At 33.6% G+C, this 18,664-nt stretch overlaps 1 protein-coding gene across 5 annotated transcripts in view; it reads left to right on the top strand.

Annotated features, from left to right (window-relative positions):
* BTRC (beta-transducin repeat containing E3 ubiquitin protein ligase) overlaps positions 1-18,664 on the top strand; it is a 147,840-nt gene that overhangs the window by 66,795 nt on the left and 62,381 nt on the right. For 4 of the 5 annotated variants that reach the window (XM_039871439.1, XM_039871436.1, XM_039871435.1 and 1 more), the window contains one exon: positions 12,639-12,716. The exons of the other annotated variant lie outside the window; for it this stretch is intronic. In XM_039871439.1, the coding sequence (XP_039727373.1) occupies positions 12,639-12,716 (78 nt within the window). The remainder of the gene's footprint in view (positions 1-12,638; positions 12,717-18,664) is intronic. 5 annotated transcript variants of the gene reach the window in all.

Raw genomic sequence — 18,664 nt, 5'->3', positions numbered from 1 at the left:
AGAAACAGAATAATCTTTTTGTTACTTATACATTAAAAAGCATTGTTTAAAAAAAAACAACAACAAACCTACAAGGTTGTGTATCCCTTGAGCAGTAAAATTATCCATCTTCCCAAACAAATATATTAAACTACTCCTGGTAGAACTCCAAGTTAACCTGTTTTGGTTTTATTTTCACTTTGTCCTTTGGTAATATTAACAAATGAAAAATTGAAGACATTAATTGGTGTTTATAACCTTTGACCTTTCAGAAATAGAAGGTTTCTCACTTAAATTTTAAATCCTTTAGTCCAGTACTACCTTGGTGTCTGGCTACTTAAAGACCTATGAGAATGCAGTTAGTGTGAATTATATTAGCTGTTTTATATATAAAAACATGTTTTCTCTCGTAGTTTTTTTTTTTTTTAATTTCTGTAGTGCTGATGAGCAGAAAATGAGAAAGCAGAATTTACAGTAAAGCAAAAAGCTTAAACTCAGGTATCTTGAGTAAGGAGTATAGTTAGTGTACTTGAAATTTTAAGAGGAAAGCAAGGAATATAAAGCAAAGTGAGATGTTTGATTTCTTATTAATAACTTGCTAGTCTTTAAGGCATACCTTTCAATACCTATGTTGGACCATAGGAAACAGAAGTCACCCTTAGAAAACAGGAGTCTATATAAGTCAGTGAGAGGAAATGGTATTTGTCATTTCAAAGACCTGAGAATTTATTAAGACTGTATAATTTAGTGGAGAAATACATAATAACATGACAATAATATATATTTTTTAACTTTTTTGAAAAGATTTTTAAAAATATTTTTATTTTTAAATTATAGTTGACATACAATATTAGTTTCAGGTATAGAACATAATTTCTCAATAAGAAAATAATGATTAAAGAAAGGACCATTCATAATAGAAATGTACACCTATACACAAATCTAAACCTAGCCCAGTCTGGTTTTCAAAAATTTACTTATTTACTTGGGATGATTTTATTTTCATTCCAGACTGGGTGGGGTAGATATTTGGGGGATATTATAGTTTAGCAACTTATAAGAGCCTTAAATTCCTTTCACAGTATTGTTGAATTGTGATAAAATGGGAACACCAAACAGGGAAGATATCCAAGGTGATAAAAATCATTTAGCAGAAAAAAATCAAGAATAAGGATGACAGAAATAACAATTCTGCAGAGAGAAAGGATTTTGGCGTTTGTCCTAAGGGTTCTATAGTTCTCAACCCCATTTTGAGAAATCAAGATCTATAGAATGCAGATGTCTTTGAGTTACAAAAATAACCAGATGTCCTTATTAGTAGAAGCAAATGTTTGCCTCTTAATTTACATAAAACTATATGCAGAAGATCTCTGGGTGAAATATTGTGTAAATACGGCAGCAAAGAAAATTGTGGCATAAAAGGATCAATCCTAAATACCTAATCATAAAAGTTATAGCTTGAAAAGGAAAAAAAAAATCTTTAAGACTTATGTAGATTTAAAGGTAAAGAGGTAAATTAAGTTAGTTATGCTTTTGCTCACATGATAGGTGAACTTGTTTTATTTTATTATGTATGTCTTTTTATTCCAAATCCCCGATGAGTTTTTATTCATTTTACCGAATTTAACTACTTTGCATTGTCATTGAATTTTAAACAGTAAACATATTCATGAAACTAATTTTTTTCTGAATGAATGATAGTCTCTGAGTTCTGTCAAGAAAAACAGCCTTTTCAAAGAAAAAAAATAACAAGATTCAAATTCTAAAAAAGAAAAAAAGAAAAACTACCTACAGTAGTATGTAAATGTCCCCTTTGCAAGCCAATTGGGATTTTAAAAATATGAAGCCAAATTATTATGGATGTGGTTTGGTGACTGCATTGGGATGTTAAGCAGAATAATTGGTAAAAAAATAATCTACTTGAAAGGGCAAGGTATGAAGCTTTTTTGTTTGTTTTAAAATTAAGCCTCTAGAGTCAGAGAACCTTTAGGGTTTAAATGGACTATTACTTTTGATGTGGAGCATATTAACATAATTATAAACTTTTATATACTCATAGTCATTTCTAAGTTGATGTTCAAACCTTTGATTAAGAAGTCACAAAGCTAAATGTGTTCAGACAGCTGTGTAATATCTCTACTATTCACAAAAAAGAGATAACCGTTTTACCTTTTTTTGTCCCCATATTTATTGGTAGAAATTTGTCTTCCTATAGCTATTCTTTTAACAGTGAAATATTAAAATGCTATATTATGATATGTTCAGTACTTGAAAGTTAACAGAAGCAGTGCTGCTTCTTTATGCCCTTGCCTTGTCATTCTCTGGTGCAGCTCGTCTCTTTCATTCTCCTTATCAGAGTATCTCAGTGCTTAGTTGAGCTTGTTTATCTTAAAAGAGCAGGAGGCAGGCTTTTAGGGAGTAAGCTACGTGTTCAAGTATAACAGGCACCAATGCTGTTTGACTTGAAAAACATTTGATCTCTTACATTAACAGCCCATGTCACTGTAATAGTCGGGCTGTTGTTCAGTTTTCTATTATTTTAGCTTTGAAATAACTGTTAGTGCTGCTCCAAAATCTCCGTGTTTAAAATTATATATTGGCTGTCCCTCCAGGACTCGTAAGTAAACAAGGTGATATGTGTGGCCAGAGGGAGCATATTTTGTTAGCTTTGTTTTAAATAAGAACCTTGCCTATCTAAAGATGGGTTTTTGTCTGATCCTTGATATTGTGCTGCATGACTTTGCTTGTGTAAATTTGCAGATCTAGCAGTATATTAAAGCAGTTTTTTAGTTGCTAATGTGTATGCTCAGTAACTATTAATTATGAACTTACATATTTTTTCTTGAATAATAAAGCATTTAGTTTTCTTAGGAAGCTTAACTTCAGGTATCCTGCACGATTTCTCTAAGTACAGCAGTTTGTACAGTAGTTGTTGAAAATGACAAGCAAGAATTTAAGGGCTATATCTGTTAAGTATTACTTAGCTTAATTTTAAACATTCAGTTACTGGTAATTTCTGTGCTAGGAATAGTTTGACATTTGGAATCAGGTAGCAGTATTTAAATAAAAGAAAATATAATTTGTAACATCAGGTTTTTCTTCCTTTTTAAGAGTACTTCTTATTTCAATAGGTGATAGAATGGCAACTTACTATAATAGTAGTAGAATGGCAACAGACAATTTTATTTCTTCTGTCCTCTGTTTATTTTCACGAACTTGGTTTGTTTTCCTATTCTAATTCTTTTCTGATATGATACAACACTACCAGGCCACCCAGCACTTTCTTTGAATTTAACCTAAAATACATCAGCCAGCACAAACATAATTGGTTGAAAAGCAGCCATCTATCTGGGGAGTTCTTCTAAATACTGAATGTGTCATGTGCTTTGACATGACATATCTGTAGTATCTCTGAATACAGAAAGCACTTTCGGCATTAGTTGTAGGTGTTAAAGCAATAGTGTGTTTTAAGAATGTGTGCTGTACAAATTCTGGCTTGTGAGGTAATGACAAGTGTTTGCCTGCATAGGCAATATATTTTTCCCCCTGAGGTCCCCACACACCTAGTTTCCCTCAAGCTCATCATCTCTGTCAGGTTAATCAATAGGCACCGTATGGCAGAGGGTCAGTAATCAGTGTCATCGTGCCTTTAAATCGTGTTGAAAATTTGCTTAAAGCCTGGGCCAATTAACATCGAGATGATGAATGGATGGGAAGATGGGAAGAGCCTGACGCTCAGGGGCTTTGTGAGGAGGAGATGCTCAGCTGTTGAGCAGCAGACACCAGCGAATAAAATCAGCCATTCATGTGAGCTCAGTCCACCCACTCTTAATGATAATGTCAATCTAGCAAAATATATACACATTGGAGTTGTCACGAGTTCATAAATCAAAGGAGTTTGTCAAAGGCATTCAGATTAACGAGGCAGCAGCAATAACAAGTCAAATTTGCATAGAGAATTGCTTGAATCTCAGTAAATTATGATCCTGTTTTTCATTTGATTATTTGCTAATGTCTCAAGAGGGAAAATGATTATATTAGCATGCAAAATCTACTCCAGAAGTAGAAATCTGAGGTATAGAAGACCAGCACACTATGACAATTAATCAGTTTCTGCATACTAGCATAAATGCACAAGGCCCAGAAATGAACTTCTTTTTTATTATTATTTCTCCTTGCTACTGATCCAAATGGTTCAGCTTGACAGAGACTTTATATTGCTTTAACAGTGTTCTGAATTGTGCCTGCAGGCAAGACATAGTTATGCAGCTATAACCAACCTATCCATCTGCCAACCAGATTGGAATTCTCCTATCCAAGGCTTCCATTAACCCCCACTGACAGCTCCAAACAGGATTAAGAATTTGGAAGCATAAAAAATAGTTGTTCTTTGCAAATGTACACAATCCCTTTGCATTTTGAGAAAGGTGCTGTATCTGTAGTGTTTTATTATTAGTGTCGGACAGTGTAGCAGTGGGGGAAGCCTAGTTGGCATTTTTTTTAACTTCTGTCACAGGGAGTAAGGCAGTACTAATGGCAGTGCTGTGTGTTTGGTTGTCTCAGAGAGTGCTTTCCATTATATCTCGTTCCTAGCAGTGTACTTGAATTGGTGTATTACTAGAAAATATCACTTCTTGAAAGCTTTAACTGGTGGATCTTACTGAAGTTTAGCAGTATAGGGAGGCTTTGATATGGTTATGGTTTAATAGAGTAGGTCAAAGGATAAACGTGCGAGAGAAGCAGTGTGCATGAAAACATGCCCGAAAATGTTATCTTATGAGGACACTTCAGGTCCTCCCTAAAACTGGTTCTGGAATAGTATTCTTCAGTCAGTTTCTGAACTTAAATGACCTGTTTTTCCTATTGTATCCTAGAAAGATCGTTCAAAATTTGTTTAAACACACACACACACACACACACACACACACACACACACACACAGTGTTTTATCACCTTTCATTGAAGAGTTTGAATGATTTTTATCTATGTAACTAAATTACTTTTAACTTTGTAGAAAAATAATTGTTTTCTGGTTTTGAAAATTGCAAATCACATATATTTGGAGAGCCTATAATTAGCTCCAAATCCTATAATAATGGGGAAAAATGTTAATCCAATTACTGATTTACCAGTCAAGCCCATTATATGATGTTTCCTGTTTGCATCTAGCTATTAGAAATTGGCCTCAAGATTTTTTTCTTCACGTGGGTTGTCATTCTACATGATGACGAACAAATGATTCCATTTAAAAATGAGCTTAAAATCAGTTATAATTCACCACAATTTACCTGCTTTGCTAAAGTGATATAATTTTCCTGGTTACAGAGTTCTTTGTATTCTCTCAGTGAAGAACATGGCATAGATGGAAAATGTTACTTCTAGTTTTGGAGCTGGTTATTTTATTTATAACAGATGTCTATTCAAACAGGCTCAGGCTCTGTTGCACTATCCAACCTTGAGCAAAATGCTTACTCAAAGATTATTATAAGTCATTATGAGTGGCTTGACTTTTCATCACTGTGTAAATTAGTTTAGTTTTTCATTTGATTATATAATCAACTCTTAATTATCCATGTCATCAGGAGTGTGTGTTCGAATAGATAACTGAAAACAGTAAATACACCACTTACTAGGTCATGGGGAATATTGCCCTAGCAATATTGAAACTACTGTGTGCTACTTTCAGAACCTCTCTACTTTTTATTTTAGACACCAAAAACCTCTGAAAAGTTAGGAATACTTTGCTGATCCACAGAAGAACTTTTCCTTCTTAATCAAGGGGTCAGCAAACTTTAATAAACATTTGAGGCTTCGTGCACCATAGGATCTCTGTCATGACTACTCTTTCCATTGTAATGTGAAAGCAGCTATAGACAAAAGATAAATAAATGGAGGTGGCTAAGTTTCAATAAAATTATTTGCAAAAACTTTGTTTAGAGAAGGATCTTGCTAACTCATGCTCTGAATTATCATACTGGCATTATAAGTGGTGGGATGGTAGGACTATAGTTGGGCTATCACTTTGAAGTTGTTCTGCTTTGAAAATCATTTTAAAGCTATCTGGACAGTGTGGGTATAGGGTTTCAATTATTTATTGAGCCCTTATTATCTGTATATTATCTAATGTGTTGGGAGGTGGAGGGAACCACAAAGACTGCCTAATGAGTTTTTGGTCTTATTGAGACTGAACGTTTTTCTAACTAAGTGACAAATTGTGTGGACTAAGATAAAAATTTTAAGGAATTTCCAGTAAAATGGAGTAGTTGTATGATTTCTTAGAGAAAACGGCGTCGAAATTCATTTTAAGAATGGATAGGACTTGAATAGATTAATTAATTTTCTTGTGTTTATGATTGTTGAGTGAACTAGACTAGAATGAAAGGTTCTTCCAGGCTGAAAATTTCAAGATCATATCACATGTTTATGAGACTATGAAGAGACTTGCTTAACTAGGGCAGAAATGTATGTTGAAGGAAATAACTTGATGTAATGCAGCAGAAAATTCTGGAAGATTTTACAAACCAGGCCCAGAACTTCGTATTTGATTTCATAGAAACAAAGAGCCACTAATAGGTTTTGAGGAAAAAAGACCACATGACAGTAGGGATGTTTAAGAAAGATTAATCTGGCAATAGCATTTAGTCCAATAAACATCTTAAAACTCACATTATGTTTGCAAGCATTGTGCTGAGACACTGGAAAATGGAGATGAAAAAGAAACTGGCCCTGCCCGGAAGGAACTTACAGTAGTATAGGGTTGGGGTGAGAAGCTTGTTCATTTAGAGATATAATGTAGAAAGAATATAAAGAATATGTGCCACAATAGAAATAAAATGCTAATTCAGAATAATTAATTTCAACTGGGGTTAAGTGGAATGGAGGAGGCAAGAGATAATCATAGGCTTCTCAGAGAAGGTATCGTGTTAGTTGACTCTTGAATCAGGATAAAGAAGAGAGCAGAAAAGAAGGCTATTAAATGTCAAGGGACTAGAATCAGCAAAAGCACAGGGATGTTTTTCTCATTTTGGAGAATGATAAATAATGTCATGTAAATGGTGCAAGAGACTTTGAAAAAGTAAGTTGGCCAGATTGTGGATGCTGTACTAAGATGTTTGGACTTACCCTGTAGGTGACAGAGAACTATAAAAGGTTTTTGAACAGAGGAGTAATGCCTTTTTAGAATGATGATTCTGACAGTATTGTACAGAATGGATCAGATATATGTTTAGGCAAGGATACTAGAAGGCTTTCTCAATAGTAATAGCACTGATAAGAGGTATTGGTGGTCTAGACTGGAGTAGAGGCAGTGGAAATGCAAACTATTAAATAGATGATTCATGGGAGAAACTGAGACCTGAAATTGATTAGATACATTCAAAGGAAGAAAAGGGAGGTGGGAGTAAAAATTGAGGATTTAAATGCAGCATGGAAAGAAAAGTTTGAAGGGTAAGAGCTGACCTAGAATGGGTGAGAATGGTAAAAGAGTGCTTAAAATTTGGATATGTTGATTTTGACACAGTTTAAGTTTATCATCTGAATACTTTTTTGATGTGATTCCTTCTTCTTTTTTATTAACTCTGGGTTACTTCTGGAAACATTTTATTCAAAATACATCCCTGTGATCTAATGCACGAGGGTTAACATTTCACTTTATTGACTTTTTCCTTCCCAAACTTCTGTTACCATGTTTGCAGGAGTTACAACCTAAATACTTTCATTTTGAAGTTAAATTCAAAGTTGTCAGTGAGGCTTTTGTTCTGCCCCTTTTAATTCTAAGCTAGTAAATACTGGGCTAAGAGATAAAAATTTGCGTTAATATGAAAAGTAATAAGTTCAGTAGTATCTTTTTCAGAAATATTTTAATGTAATGCTATTATTTATACAAAATTTTATTCCAAGTACCTTCTACAAGTAATTTACTATAATGAAACTTTCAATCTGAGTGTTGTGAATGAGTTCTGAGCAGTCATGTTTTTCTGTTCGGATTAGGGTTAAGTGGTAGGTAGACTGTAACTTTTATTTATATTTGATGGAATTTACCCCCCAAATTATTTTTCATTTATTTCACTTTTATTTTTCTATTTCTTAACATATTTTCATCTAAGTTTCATCTATTTTATTTGTTAATTTTTATTTTGACATAATTTCAGATTTACAGAAAAGTTGAAAGAGTAATACAAAGACCCATACTTATCACACAGATTCTCCATATGTTAACATGTTACCACATTTGCTTTATCTCTATACATATGCATATACTCACATCCATTTATTTGTTTTTCTGAACCATTTGAAGGTTATAGACATAATAACCCTTTACCCCTAAATATTTCATTGTGTTTCCTAAAAACAAGAACATTCTTTTAAATAATCACAGTACCAATTACCAAAATCAGGAAATTGACAATATAAACAAACTGCAGTACAGTCATACAATGATACTGCTTGACAATATAAAGAACTACTGATATATGTGACAGAATAAATGAATCTCAAATATGTTATGCTAAGTGAAAAAAGAGAGCCTCAAAAAATTACATACTGTATGATTCTATTTTATGACATTTTGGAAAAGACAAAATTATTGAGACCAAAAATAAATCAGTGATCACTGGTTATTGGGGAAAGAGATTGTCCATATAAAGGGGCAGTGCAGAGGAATTTGGGGAGTGATGGAATTGCTTTATATATTGAGTGTGGTGGTAGTTACACAACTGTATGCTTTTGTCAAAACTCATAGAACTATACACCAAAAGTGTGAATTTTTCTGTGTGTAAAATTTTAAAGTGGGAAAACAATCAGGAAATTAACATTGATATAGTGTTATTAGCTCATCTAGAGACTTTATTCAAAATTTTCCAGTTGTTCCAATAATGTCCTTTGTATCATTATGTCATAATACCCATTCAGTAGTTATCCATCAAAATCAAATAAAAGAGAGGGTCAAATATCATATAAAAGAGAAAGAAAATTGTGGAATGGGCTATCCTTTTAAGCTCAGGTCACTATTTTTCACTATTTAATTCAGTGTAGAGGAGTTTACTATTAATTTTGTTTCAGCCTCCCCAAATAATCTCAGGTAACAAGTTGCATTCAGTTGTCATGTCTTTTTAGTTTCCTTTAACATGAAACAGTTCCTTAGCCTTTCTTTGTATTTTATGACCTTGACATTCTTTGTTTAGCACAGACTAGTAATTTTATAGGATGACTCTCAATTTGGTTTAGTCTGATGTTTTCTCATGATCAGATTGAGGTTATGTTTTGGGGGGGCAAGTTTACCTCAGAAGTCATAATGTTAAACTGGTGTCTGTCAGATTACTCCACTGTGAGGTTACTGTTTTTCTTTTTGTAATTATTAAGTATCGTATGGAGAAATATTTTGGGTGGAGAAGGGAAAGGCACTCTATAGCTCTGAGTTTTGGTCTCAGGCAGTAATCATCTTTTAAGTTCCTTCACTTTTCATACCTTAGATGTTTTCATAACACTCACTCCCCATCTAAAACAGATAAAATAGAGGATCAGAAGGAAGAAAATTGTGGATATGGGCTAGATAGTTACTACTCATCCTGTTAGGGTTCAGATCACTATTTTTCACTATCTAATTTAATATAGATAGTTTACCATCAATTTTTTTTCATCCCAAGCACCTGTAGAATAAAAATGTGATTTATAATATCTTTAGCATAACAAACTTCCACTATAAAGTAATTAGGCTTCTAAGTTTATTATAATGATATTTTAACAAAACATAATTAATTTGAAATACAGGACCTTACATTGAGCTAAACAGGTTTAGATAATCTAAAATGGGATTTTATTTAAAGGAGGGCAGAACTTCGTAGTCTGGGAATAGTTACTTGCAATTATAAGTTTATAAAATACTGGCTTAATTGAATACAGTTATAAGTGAATATTGGCTTAAGTTTTTATTGTATACGACACTTAATGTTAGTGTTTAAAACATCGATCTATACTTAAAAAAAAATTAAGTACAAGTAAACCTCAGAGATATTGCGGGTTTGGTTTCAGGCCATCGCAAAAAAATGAGTACAGGCACACCTCAACGTGTTGTGAGTTTGGTTCCAGACCACTGTAATAAGCAAGTATCACAATAAAGTGAGTACTACTCTTTTTGCTGGTGGTGAGGGTCTTGCCTTCGGTTTGTAAAAAACACAACATCTGTGAAGAACAATAAAACTAGGTATGTCTTTATACAAATTGACTCTTGCCATCTTTTGATTCTCTTATAATGGCATGTATTGCTAGTTTCCTTATTTGGAATGCTTTATAGTCATTAACTATATCTCTTCCTCATTTTTTGGTAGATAGTCTGCATTCTTTTTTTCAAAATGGAAAAGAGCAGTTAGAACCCTTAAGTTATTGAGTCTCTGTCCCTTGCTTGTACTATAGCATGTTTTTTTTTTTCTTTGTCTTAATTTTAGGGACCTTTACCTTAAAATGATCATCACAAATGTAAAATATCAAATTAAACTTCATAAGAGATTTCTGCTCAAAAGGAACACCTTAGTTCCAACAGAGTACAAAGGAAAGTACTGGCCTTTCAAGTCATCTAAAGGTGAAAGATGAAGCACACAGGTGTTAGCCACAGAGGTTCAAGGGGTTAAAATAACTATATATATGCTATTTATCCTTTAATGTCTTTTAAAATATATTTGATAGAAACCAAAAAAGTATAACTAATATCTAAGTTTAAACACAGTTATGGTACTATACTGTACTAATGATTTTATATGAAAATTTTCCGATAAACTAATATGTAGGAAAGAATTTCTGGATCTAAATATAAAGTAACTCCCCAATTAGAATAAGATGAATATATGTAATATAGCGAGTATATCAACTGTAAATTTTAAAATAGTAACATTACAAATGTAGTTGTGGAAAATAGAACCCAAATAATATATATTTGGATTTTCTGTATTTTGCCTTGCAAATAGTGATTTACATGTGTTGATTACCAATTTTTTTCAATTATTTTTTATTGTAGTAAAATGCACAGAACGTAAAATTTACCATCTTAACCATTTTTAAGTGTACAGTTCAGTGGTATTAAATACATTCGTAATGTCATACAGCCATCAACCCCGTCATTTCCATAACTCTTTTCATCTTGTAAAATTGAAACTCTGCACCCATTAAACAATAACTCCCCATACACCCCTTCTCCCATTGTCTGGCAATCACCATTCTACTTTCTCTATGATTTTGACTATTCTAAGTATCTCATATAAGTCCAGTCATTCAGTATTTGTCTTGCTGTGAATGGCTTATTTCACTTAGTATAATGACCTCCAGTTTTATCTATGTTGTAATATATGTCAGAATCTCCTTTTTTAAGGCCAAATACTATTCTATTGTGTGCGTATACTACATTTTGCTTATCCCTTCATCTATCAGTGGATACTTCGATTACTCCATGTTTTAGCTGTTATGAATAATGCTGCTATGAACATGGATGTAGAAATATCACTTTGAGACTCTGCTTTCAGTTCTTTGGGGGTAGATACTCAGAAGTGCAATTGTTGGATTATGTGGTAATTCTATTTTTAATTTTTTGAGGAACCACCATATTGTCTTCCATAACAGTACATTTCCAAATATGTACAATTTTACATTCCCAACAACAGTGCACAGGAGTTCCAGTTTCTCAATATCCTCACCAATACCTATTATTTTCTGTTGTTTTTTCTTTTTTGATAGTAGTCTTCTTCATAAATATGAGATGGTATTTCCTTGTAGTTTTGATTGGTATTTCCAAAATAATTAGTGATGTTGAACATCTTTCATGTGCTTTTTGGCCGTTTGTAAATCTTCTTTAGGGAAATGTCTGTTCAAGTCCTTTGCCTATTTTTGAATTGGTTCGTTGAGTTTTACAATTTTTCTATATATTCTGGATATTAATCCTTTATCAGATATATAGTTTGCAAGTATTTTCTCCCATTCTGTGGGTTGTCTTTTTATTCTGTCAATGTTTAGAACTCTGAACATGCTTTCAGTTGACTGTTGTGTTTTCCCCCCCTTTTAAGTATTTAAAAATCTCATTGACATTTTAGGGTCCTCTAGCTGCTGTTTGAAGTGATAGTGGCAAGAATGGACTCCAATCCTAAACCACTGACTAAATGTTGTTTAGAGCTAAGTACTATGCTATTTTTAATAAAGAAGAAAATCAAATCTGAGAGGAGGAAGAGAAGAAGAACTCTTTTTTTAGGATCCAGACTTTGAGAACTTATACTGGCCAAACATTTACTGTAGTTTAAAACTATTTACAATCATAGGTAATCATCATGGTTTAAGTTGTTATCAGCTAAGCATAGACTGGAGCTTTCTTATACCCAGTGTCAATCTGAATTTTCAAAAAGCAATAAACCAGACTTCTAATGAATATGATCTGCTAGGCAGTGCTTAAATATAGATGAAATACTTTCCACCTAGACCCCTACATACATTTATTTATATACATGGGCATATGTTTTCCTTTACATAAGTGTATGTCTGTATGTATATAAATCTTCAAATGAATAAATGCATAAATATACATGGTATTCTAGCTTACAGAATTAGAAATGTAATTCAGTTTACTCCCACAGAATAAGATTGAAGATAATGAGAACTGAATTAAAGCTTACTTTCTTTCACAGAATTCCTCAGAGAGAGAAGACTGTAATAATGGCGAACCCCCTAGGAAGATAATACCAGAGAAGAATTCACTTAGACAGGTATGAAATTCAGTCTTACTTAAAATAAAAGGCTACCCAACAACAAAACAAAAGACAGGAAACCCTCAATTTGCCATTCGTTAAGCATTGGAGCTTAAATTTAGATGACTCTGAAGTTCGCCTGCCAATAGCCATCAGTTTGAATCAGGTAACATTGTTTTCTCAATTATTTAAAAATTTTGTAGGTGTGCAAGTACAGGACAGTCAGTTGCTTACAGATAGTGAAAACAAAATCAAAGAAAAGGTTTCTTGTTTATGGAAAATAACTTGAAATGCTTCTTAAGTGCAGATGGTAGAATAGTTGACTTTAAACCTTATTTTCTTAAGATTCTCCTTACATTAAAAAAATTAATAATCAAAAGGGATCTGCCTGTAGTGAAGTTAGCCCTTTTTAGTCTAAGCAATATTTGTTTGCTTTTTCTAGAAGTAAAGGCCATTATTAATGACAACTTAAAAAAATTTTTTTTTACTCATCACTGTCCCCACACTCTCCAAAGATAACATATTTTACTTTGAAAGTTCAATTCCATGGTGCTTTCTTTTTAAAAATTAAAATGTCCAAACTCATTAAATCAAGAAATTTGCTCTTCTTACTGCCTATTCCATCTCCCACTGTCAAAAAAAACAAGTTCTTATTTGTTGCCAGAGGATAGGTATACCACCTATTCATTTTAAATACAAAATTGGATAAGATGAGCACCAGCAGTAGTTAAAATAATTTTAATTTACTTGCATTTATGGCATTATTCTAGGAAAAAGGAGCTCTAATATTTGTTGAGCACCCTCCATGAATCTGATACTTATTTAATCCTGACAGCAACCCTGTAAAGTTGCTAGATACAATTTCCAAAGATAAAGAAAATAGAGGCTTAGAGTGGTGAGCTAGTCAATGATTTGAAACCCAGATCTCAATATCGCCAGTGTTTCTACTCTGCCTTCTGACTCCAGTTTCTATACAGTGTTAATTTAGGGGGAAAGTACTTGCAACTGTGAGACACTTATTTTTTATTTACTATATCTTAAAATTTTTTTAGACGGGCACATTTTTGTTTTTTATAAAAATAATTAGTAAGTAAAATTGAATCAGTCTGGGAAGCTTTGTAAAAAAAACAAAACAAAACAAATGATCAGTATTTGATATTGTGCAGTTTACAACTTTAACTATTTGGAGACAAACACCTGATCTGCAAATGTAAATAAATAGAACAGTATTGAATAAGATAAATTTGGAGGTGGAAACACTCTGCCCACTATACAGAAACAACTGTCAGAAAACAATGACACCACAAAAAGTTTTGGCAACTTTATTTAAGCTAACAAACGAATTTTCACTCTGCAAAGTTATAAATTAATTTTAATAGGCTGATCCAGATGGTCCATTTGGAAAATGGATAGGCTGATCTGTTGAAAATTAAACTAAATTTATCTCTCTCATACTTCAAACTGAAGCAAGAGAGAGAATCGTGCCTATTAAGTCCAGCACATACAGATGGACCAGCAGGTCACACATGGGACTAATCTGATTCATTTTAAAAATAAATGCATACATTATTGAATCATTTTCTACTTGCAAGATCTGTTGTGTGCAGTATTTGAAAGAAATTTTTTTTTCATTGCTTTTTAGTAGGTTCGTTTCATCCCCTCCACTTTAATATAACCATTTTCGTTTTTGTTTTTGTTTTCCTCTTAGTGCTCCAAAATGATTTTTCTGATATCTGTCAGTATTGAGATCCAAGCTCTGGAGATTAATTAGGTCAAGAGGCTTTCCCCCCTCCTTTCTTTGTAAAGGGTTTTTATCTCCATTCTCTTTGTGAAGAGCATGAACTCAGTGTTCTTGGAAAGAGAAATGGCCTTTAGAAACAGGGAAGTAGGAGATCCTCCTGGGGCCCTAGGAGCCTTTTAGCTTCTGGGTGTTTTAACAGCCCCATGAATGCAGATTTGTAAATTTATTGCAGTGCCATCTGGTTTTTTGCTGAACCAGATTACTGTTGGCTTGTGTCTGTCTATTGTGGTGGTCACTCCCTAGGAGCTTGCCCTCTCAATCTTAGGGAAGAGTGATGAATAGCAGGGGTCAATAGAAGCGGGTCACAGGGCAGCTGTCCAGGACTGCCCTGAACTTGATTACCCCACCGCTGATTTTTCTAATGTAGGACATAATATATAAGCTGTTTAAATTCCCTCTTTTCTCTATTGCATATGACAATAATGAAGTGCCAGTTGCTTTTTTCCTCCCCATTTTAGTAAAGTTATGTAGATAAAAATGTGTCAAAGGCTGCCTTTTACCTGGATGTAAGTAGAATTTTTATCACATAGGCCAATCCCTTAATTTGAGATTCTTCTGCAGATATTCCCACTGAGATTTCAGGAACTCTCTCACCATTAATTTTAAAATGCTCAGTTACATTCTAACAAGTTTAGTAATATTTTAAACTAATTTTATAGTTTACATATTCTAAAGTACAGTTTTATCATTGTTGATAGGATATGACCACTGACTATGTTTTAACATGGAGAGTTAATTATTGGAGGAGCTGAAAGAAGTGTTATCACTACAATTCTTACAGACATTAAAAGGATAATGAAATATTATAAACAACTTTAATCAAAAATTTGGCAACTTAGATAAAATGGACAAATTCCTTGAAGAATACAATTTACTGAAACCAACATAAGGTGAAACAAAATTTGAATAGCCTATGTCTATGAAAGAAATTGAATTAACTATCAAAAGGCCCATATGGTTTCACTAGTGAATTCTATCAAACATTTAAGGAATAAATAACACCCATCTTATACAGATTCTTTCAGAGTAGAAAAGAACATTTCCTGGCTTGTATTATAAGGCCACCATAACCATAATTCCAAAACCTGACAAAGACATTAGCAGAAAAAGAAAATATTGAAGGAGAAAGTCAGGGACACTATTCCCGGCATCACCCAGTCATTTTGTATACTTGCTTTTTCGTTTCATTTCCAACATCAGAAGGCAGGAATGTTGAGGGGTAGGAGGGAACAATGTATCCTTTTAATTTTCTAAGTTTCAGAATAATATCACCTCTTGGCATTAAGTGAACTGTGAACTTTTATATAAAGGATGTACAAAGTGGCTACAATTTTCTTTCTACTTTTATTCCTAAAATGTGATGCTAAGGAAACCATAGCAACTGTTTTTATATCTTTTATTCATATCTACAAACAAGGGCAAAGGCCTGGGAGGATACATGAAAGTACTCATTACTTTTTGAAAATGTAGCCTTACAACATGCAACTCCTTCTTTGCTTCACATTGGTGCTAATAGGATCTGTCAGCCCAGCCTTTCTCTGTAATTGAGTAAATTGTGACCTCTGTCTAATCCTTCCCCCATCCCCCATTCTCTTTGTGTATGTGTCCACTTACCATCCTGAGAACGTGGGCAGTGATAAATAAAGCATTGAGTAGAGTTCTCTCAATGCTTTGAAAGCAGCATGATGCCAGCCCTCTAGTTATATTTCTTTAAGTGTTTACGTTTTTCTGTATTCTTTCTCTTGTGTAGCTGGAACCCTGGGGATGCAAAGCCATGAGAGAGGCCAAGAAGCTAACAAAGTAGCTGTCTCCCTTGTTAGCTTGTTCCTTTATTCTTTAAAAACAAGATAAAAACCATCTGGCTCAGGGCATTACATTTTCCTCCCCCATGCACCTCTTAGATGGAGACTTCACCTGCAGTGAGGGTTTACATTGATTAGGGAGAGAGCAGTAATTCAAGCTTCCATCCTCTTCAAGGATACTTTGCAGTCTTTAAAGGTGCTGACCCACTGAGTTAAACTGTCAAGGGAGGATAAAAAAGTATCTTCATCCCAGGAGGTAACAGCTGCCAGGTTTTCAACACCTTGCACGCTGCTGGAAAAATGTCACAATTGTCAGCTAAAAGAAAAATGACTCTGTTGTCATCTTCTGTTAGTGACTGGGCCTTATAAAAGGAACCACATAAGCCTTTAAAAGGAATAAGTAGCTTTTTTCCTTGTCTACCATGCCCACCCCGCCATTCCTATGTTGTTCTAAACATTACCTTGGAGTAGATCTAACAAAACAAAAAACAGTGGTAAAGAACTTAAAGTGAAAACAGCCCAGTATAAGCATGGACGTGATTGGCATAGTTCCTTTATACAGTTGGATGAGTAGGAGGAAAAAGCACTTCACTGACACAGAAACCGACATTATAGTGTATATTAACAAAACAACAACAACAACAAAAAGTCATTCATAAGCCACTGAACTGAGAGAAAACATACTGTATTTCTGCTCTTTGGAGGACAATTTGTTTTCTAGCAGCATCCAGATGGGTAAATACCATGACATTTCTTTCTTCAAGAAGTCACTATGTCTTTTCTTTCTTTAAAAACAAACGAACTCACTGATTTACTTCCTTTAATAGCTCTGCAGTGTTTGTATATGATGGCATTCCCTTCTTTCTGATTTGATTGATGAGGAGGAAAGGTTTAATGAAGTCCCTGATATCAGGCATGCAGGGTTTTTTTTCTATTTGTTTTAGGTTAGTCATTTTAATTGTATTGAGTAATTAGAAGGTACACACAGCCAAGGGAGCTTTGTTCTGATAATTGCTCAAGAAAACCCATTCTCTCTTTCTGCCGTTGCTTTGTGTTAAGACATTTCTCCCCCTAGTGGCAATAGTAAGCACTTTGACTTGGCAGTAGGCAAGGTGTAATTGCAACATGACAAACTATGCTTAAGGGACTATCTTGTAAATACTTTAGTTTGGAGTTTGGCATTATTTCATTACATATATATATGTTTCTATTCATATATATATATATATATATATATATATATGCTTTTTTCCCTGTGAACTTCCTGTTTTCCTTTTTTTTTTCCATGTACTTTGGGCTTTTGATGGAAAAAAATAAAAAAAGTGTGTGTGTGTGTGTGTGTGTGTGTGTGTGTGTGTGTGTGTGTGTGTGTCTGTCTTAGTGCATCCTGGGTAATGTTTTGCAGCTTGACTTAATTTTAGTCATCTGTTTTAATTACCTATTTATAAAAATGCTTTTGCATTTGTAGACATTATTTAATACTTTGGAAGAAGCACCTCATTTGAAATAAATAAATAAATTGTATTTATTTTAAACAATTCATGTAAAAGACCTTAAAGGTAATTAATGTAGGTCTCTTAAGTAAGACAAAAGTGATCGTTCCAAGTCTGATGAAGTGATTTGTTTATTTAACTTCCCACTTCGGCTGAATCCTTCAGAGTCTAATAACTTTTTTAAAAAAAAAAAAAAGAACATGGTTTGGCAATTTGTGTCTAGCTACAAAAACTCTTCTTCAAAAAGAAGCAATTTAATAACCAGCTTTCTTAAAATTACTTTGAGGAAGGAAGACTGGATAGGGGGTTGATATTTTGTTTTATTTTTATTTCAGTGTAATCATTCTTTGATAAATTGTGTAATCACTGACTTAGTGGAAAAAATATTATTGAACTCCTGGGTTGCAATGACCATAAAAAGTATATTTTCATATAGAGACTTGAGATATTGTGAATAAATTATAAAGGAAACAGCTTATATGCTAGTCGAAGTCCATATGGGCCCAATTCATTTTGCGTTCAGTGCTAAATCTGGATGTACCATTAAAAAAAACAAAAAGAAAACAGGGTGGGGGATGGGGTTGTCTATTGTGCCCAGTTGTATGAGTCCTTAAAAAAATCTGCCCTAAGAGCAATATGGAACGAGATCAGAAACAGCTTTGCATCTATTGAATTCGGTAGATTCAGTAGCTCTGTGTGACATGTTTAAAGCCCAGTTCCAGCTTTCCTAGATGTTGCTTTGTAGTTTGCTTTTTCTATCCTATATTCTAGCTGGAAACTCTATTTGATGTTACCGTATATCTGAAGGTCCCTGTCTACTCTCTCCCCATGCTCCCCCCCACCCCACTAGCCATTTTCATTATACTATAT

This window comes from Pteropus medius, unplaced genomic scaffold (assembly GCF_902729225.1).
Source record: "Pteropus medius unplaced genomic scaffold, Ma_sr-lr_union100, whole genome shotgun sequence".
Classification (NCBI taxonomy): domain Eukaryota; kingdom Metazoa; phylum Chordata; class Mammalia; order Chiroptera; family Pteropodidae; genus Pteropus; species Pteropus medius.
Note: the sequence above shows the minus strand (reverse complement) of the source record. Positions and strands in the feature narration are given on the sequence as shown.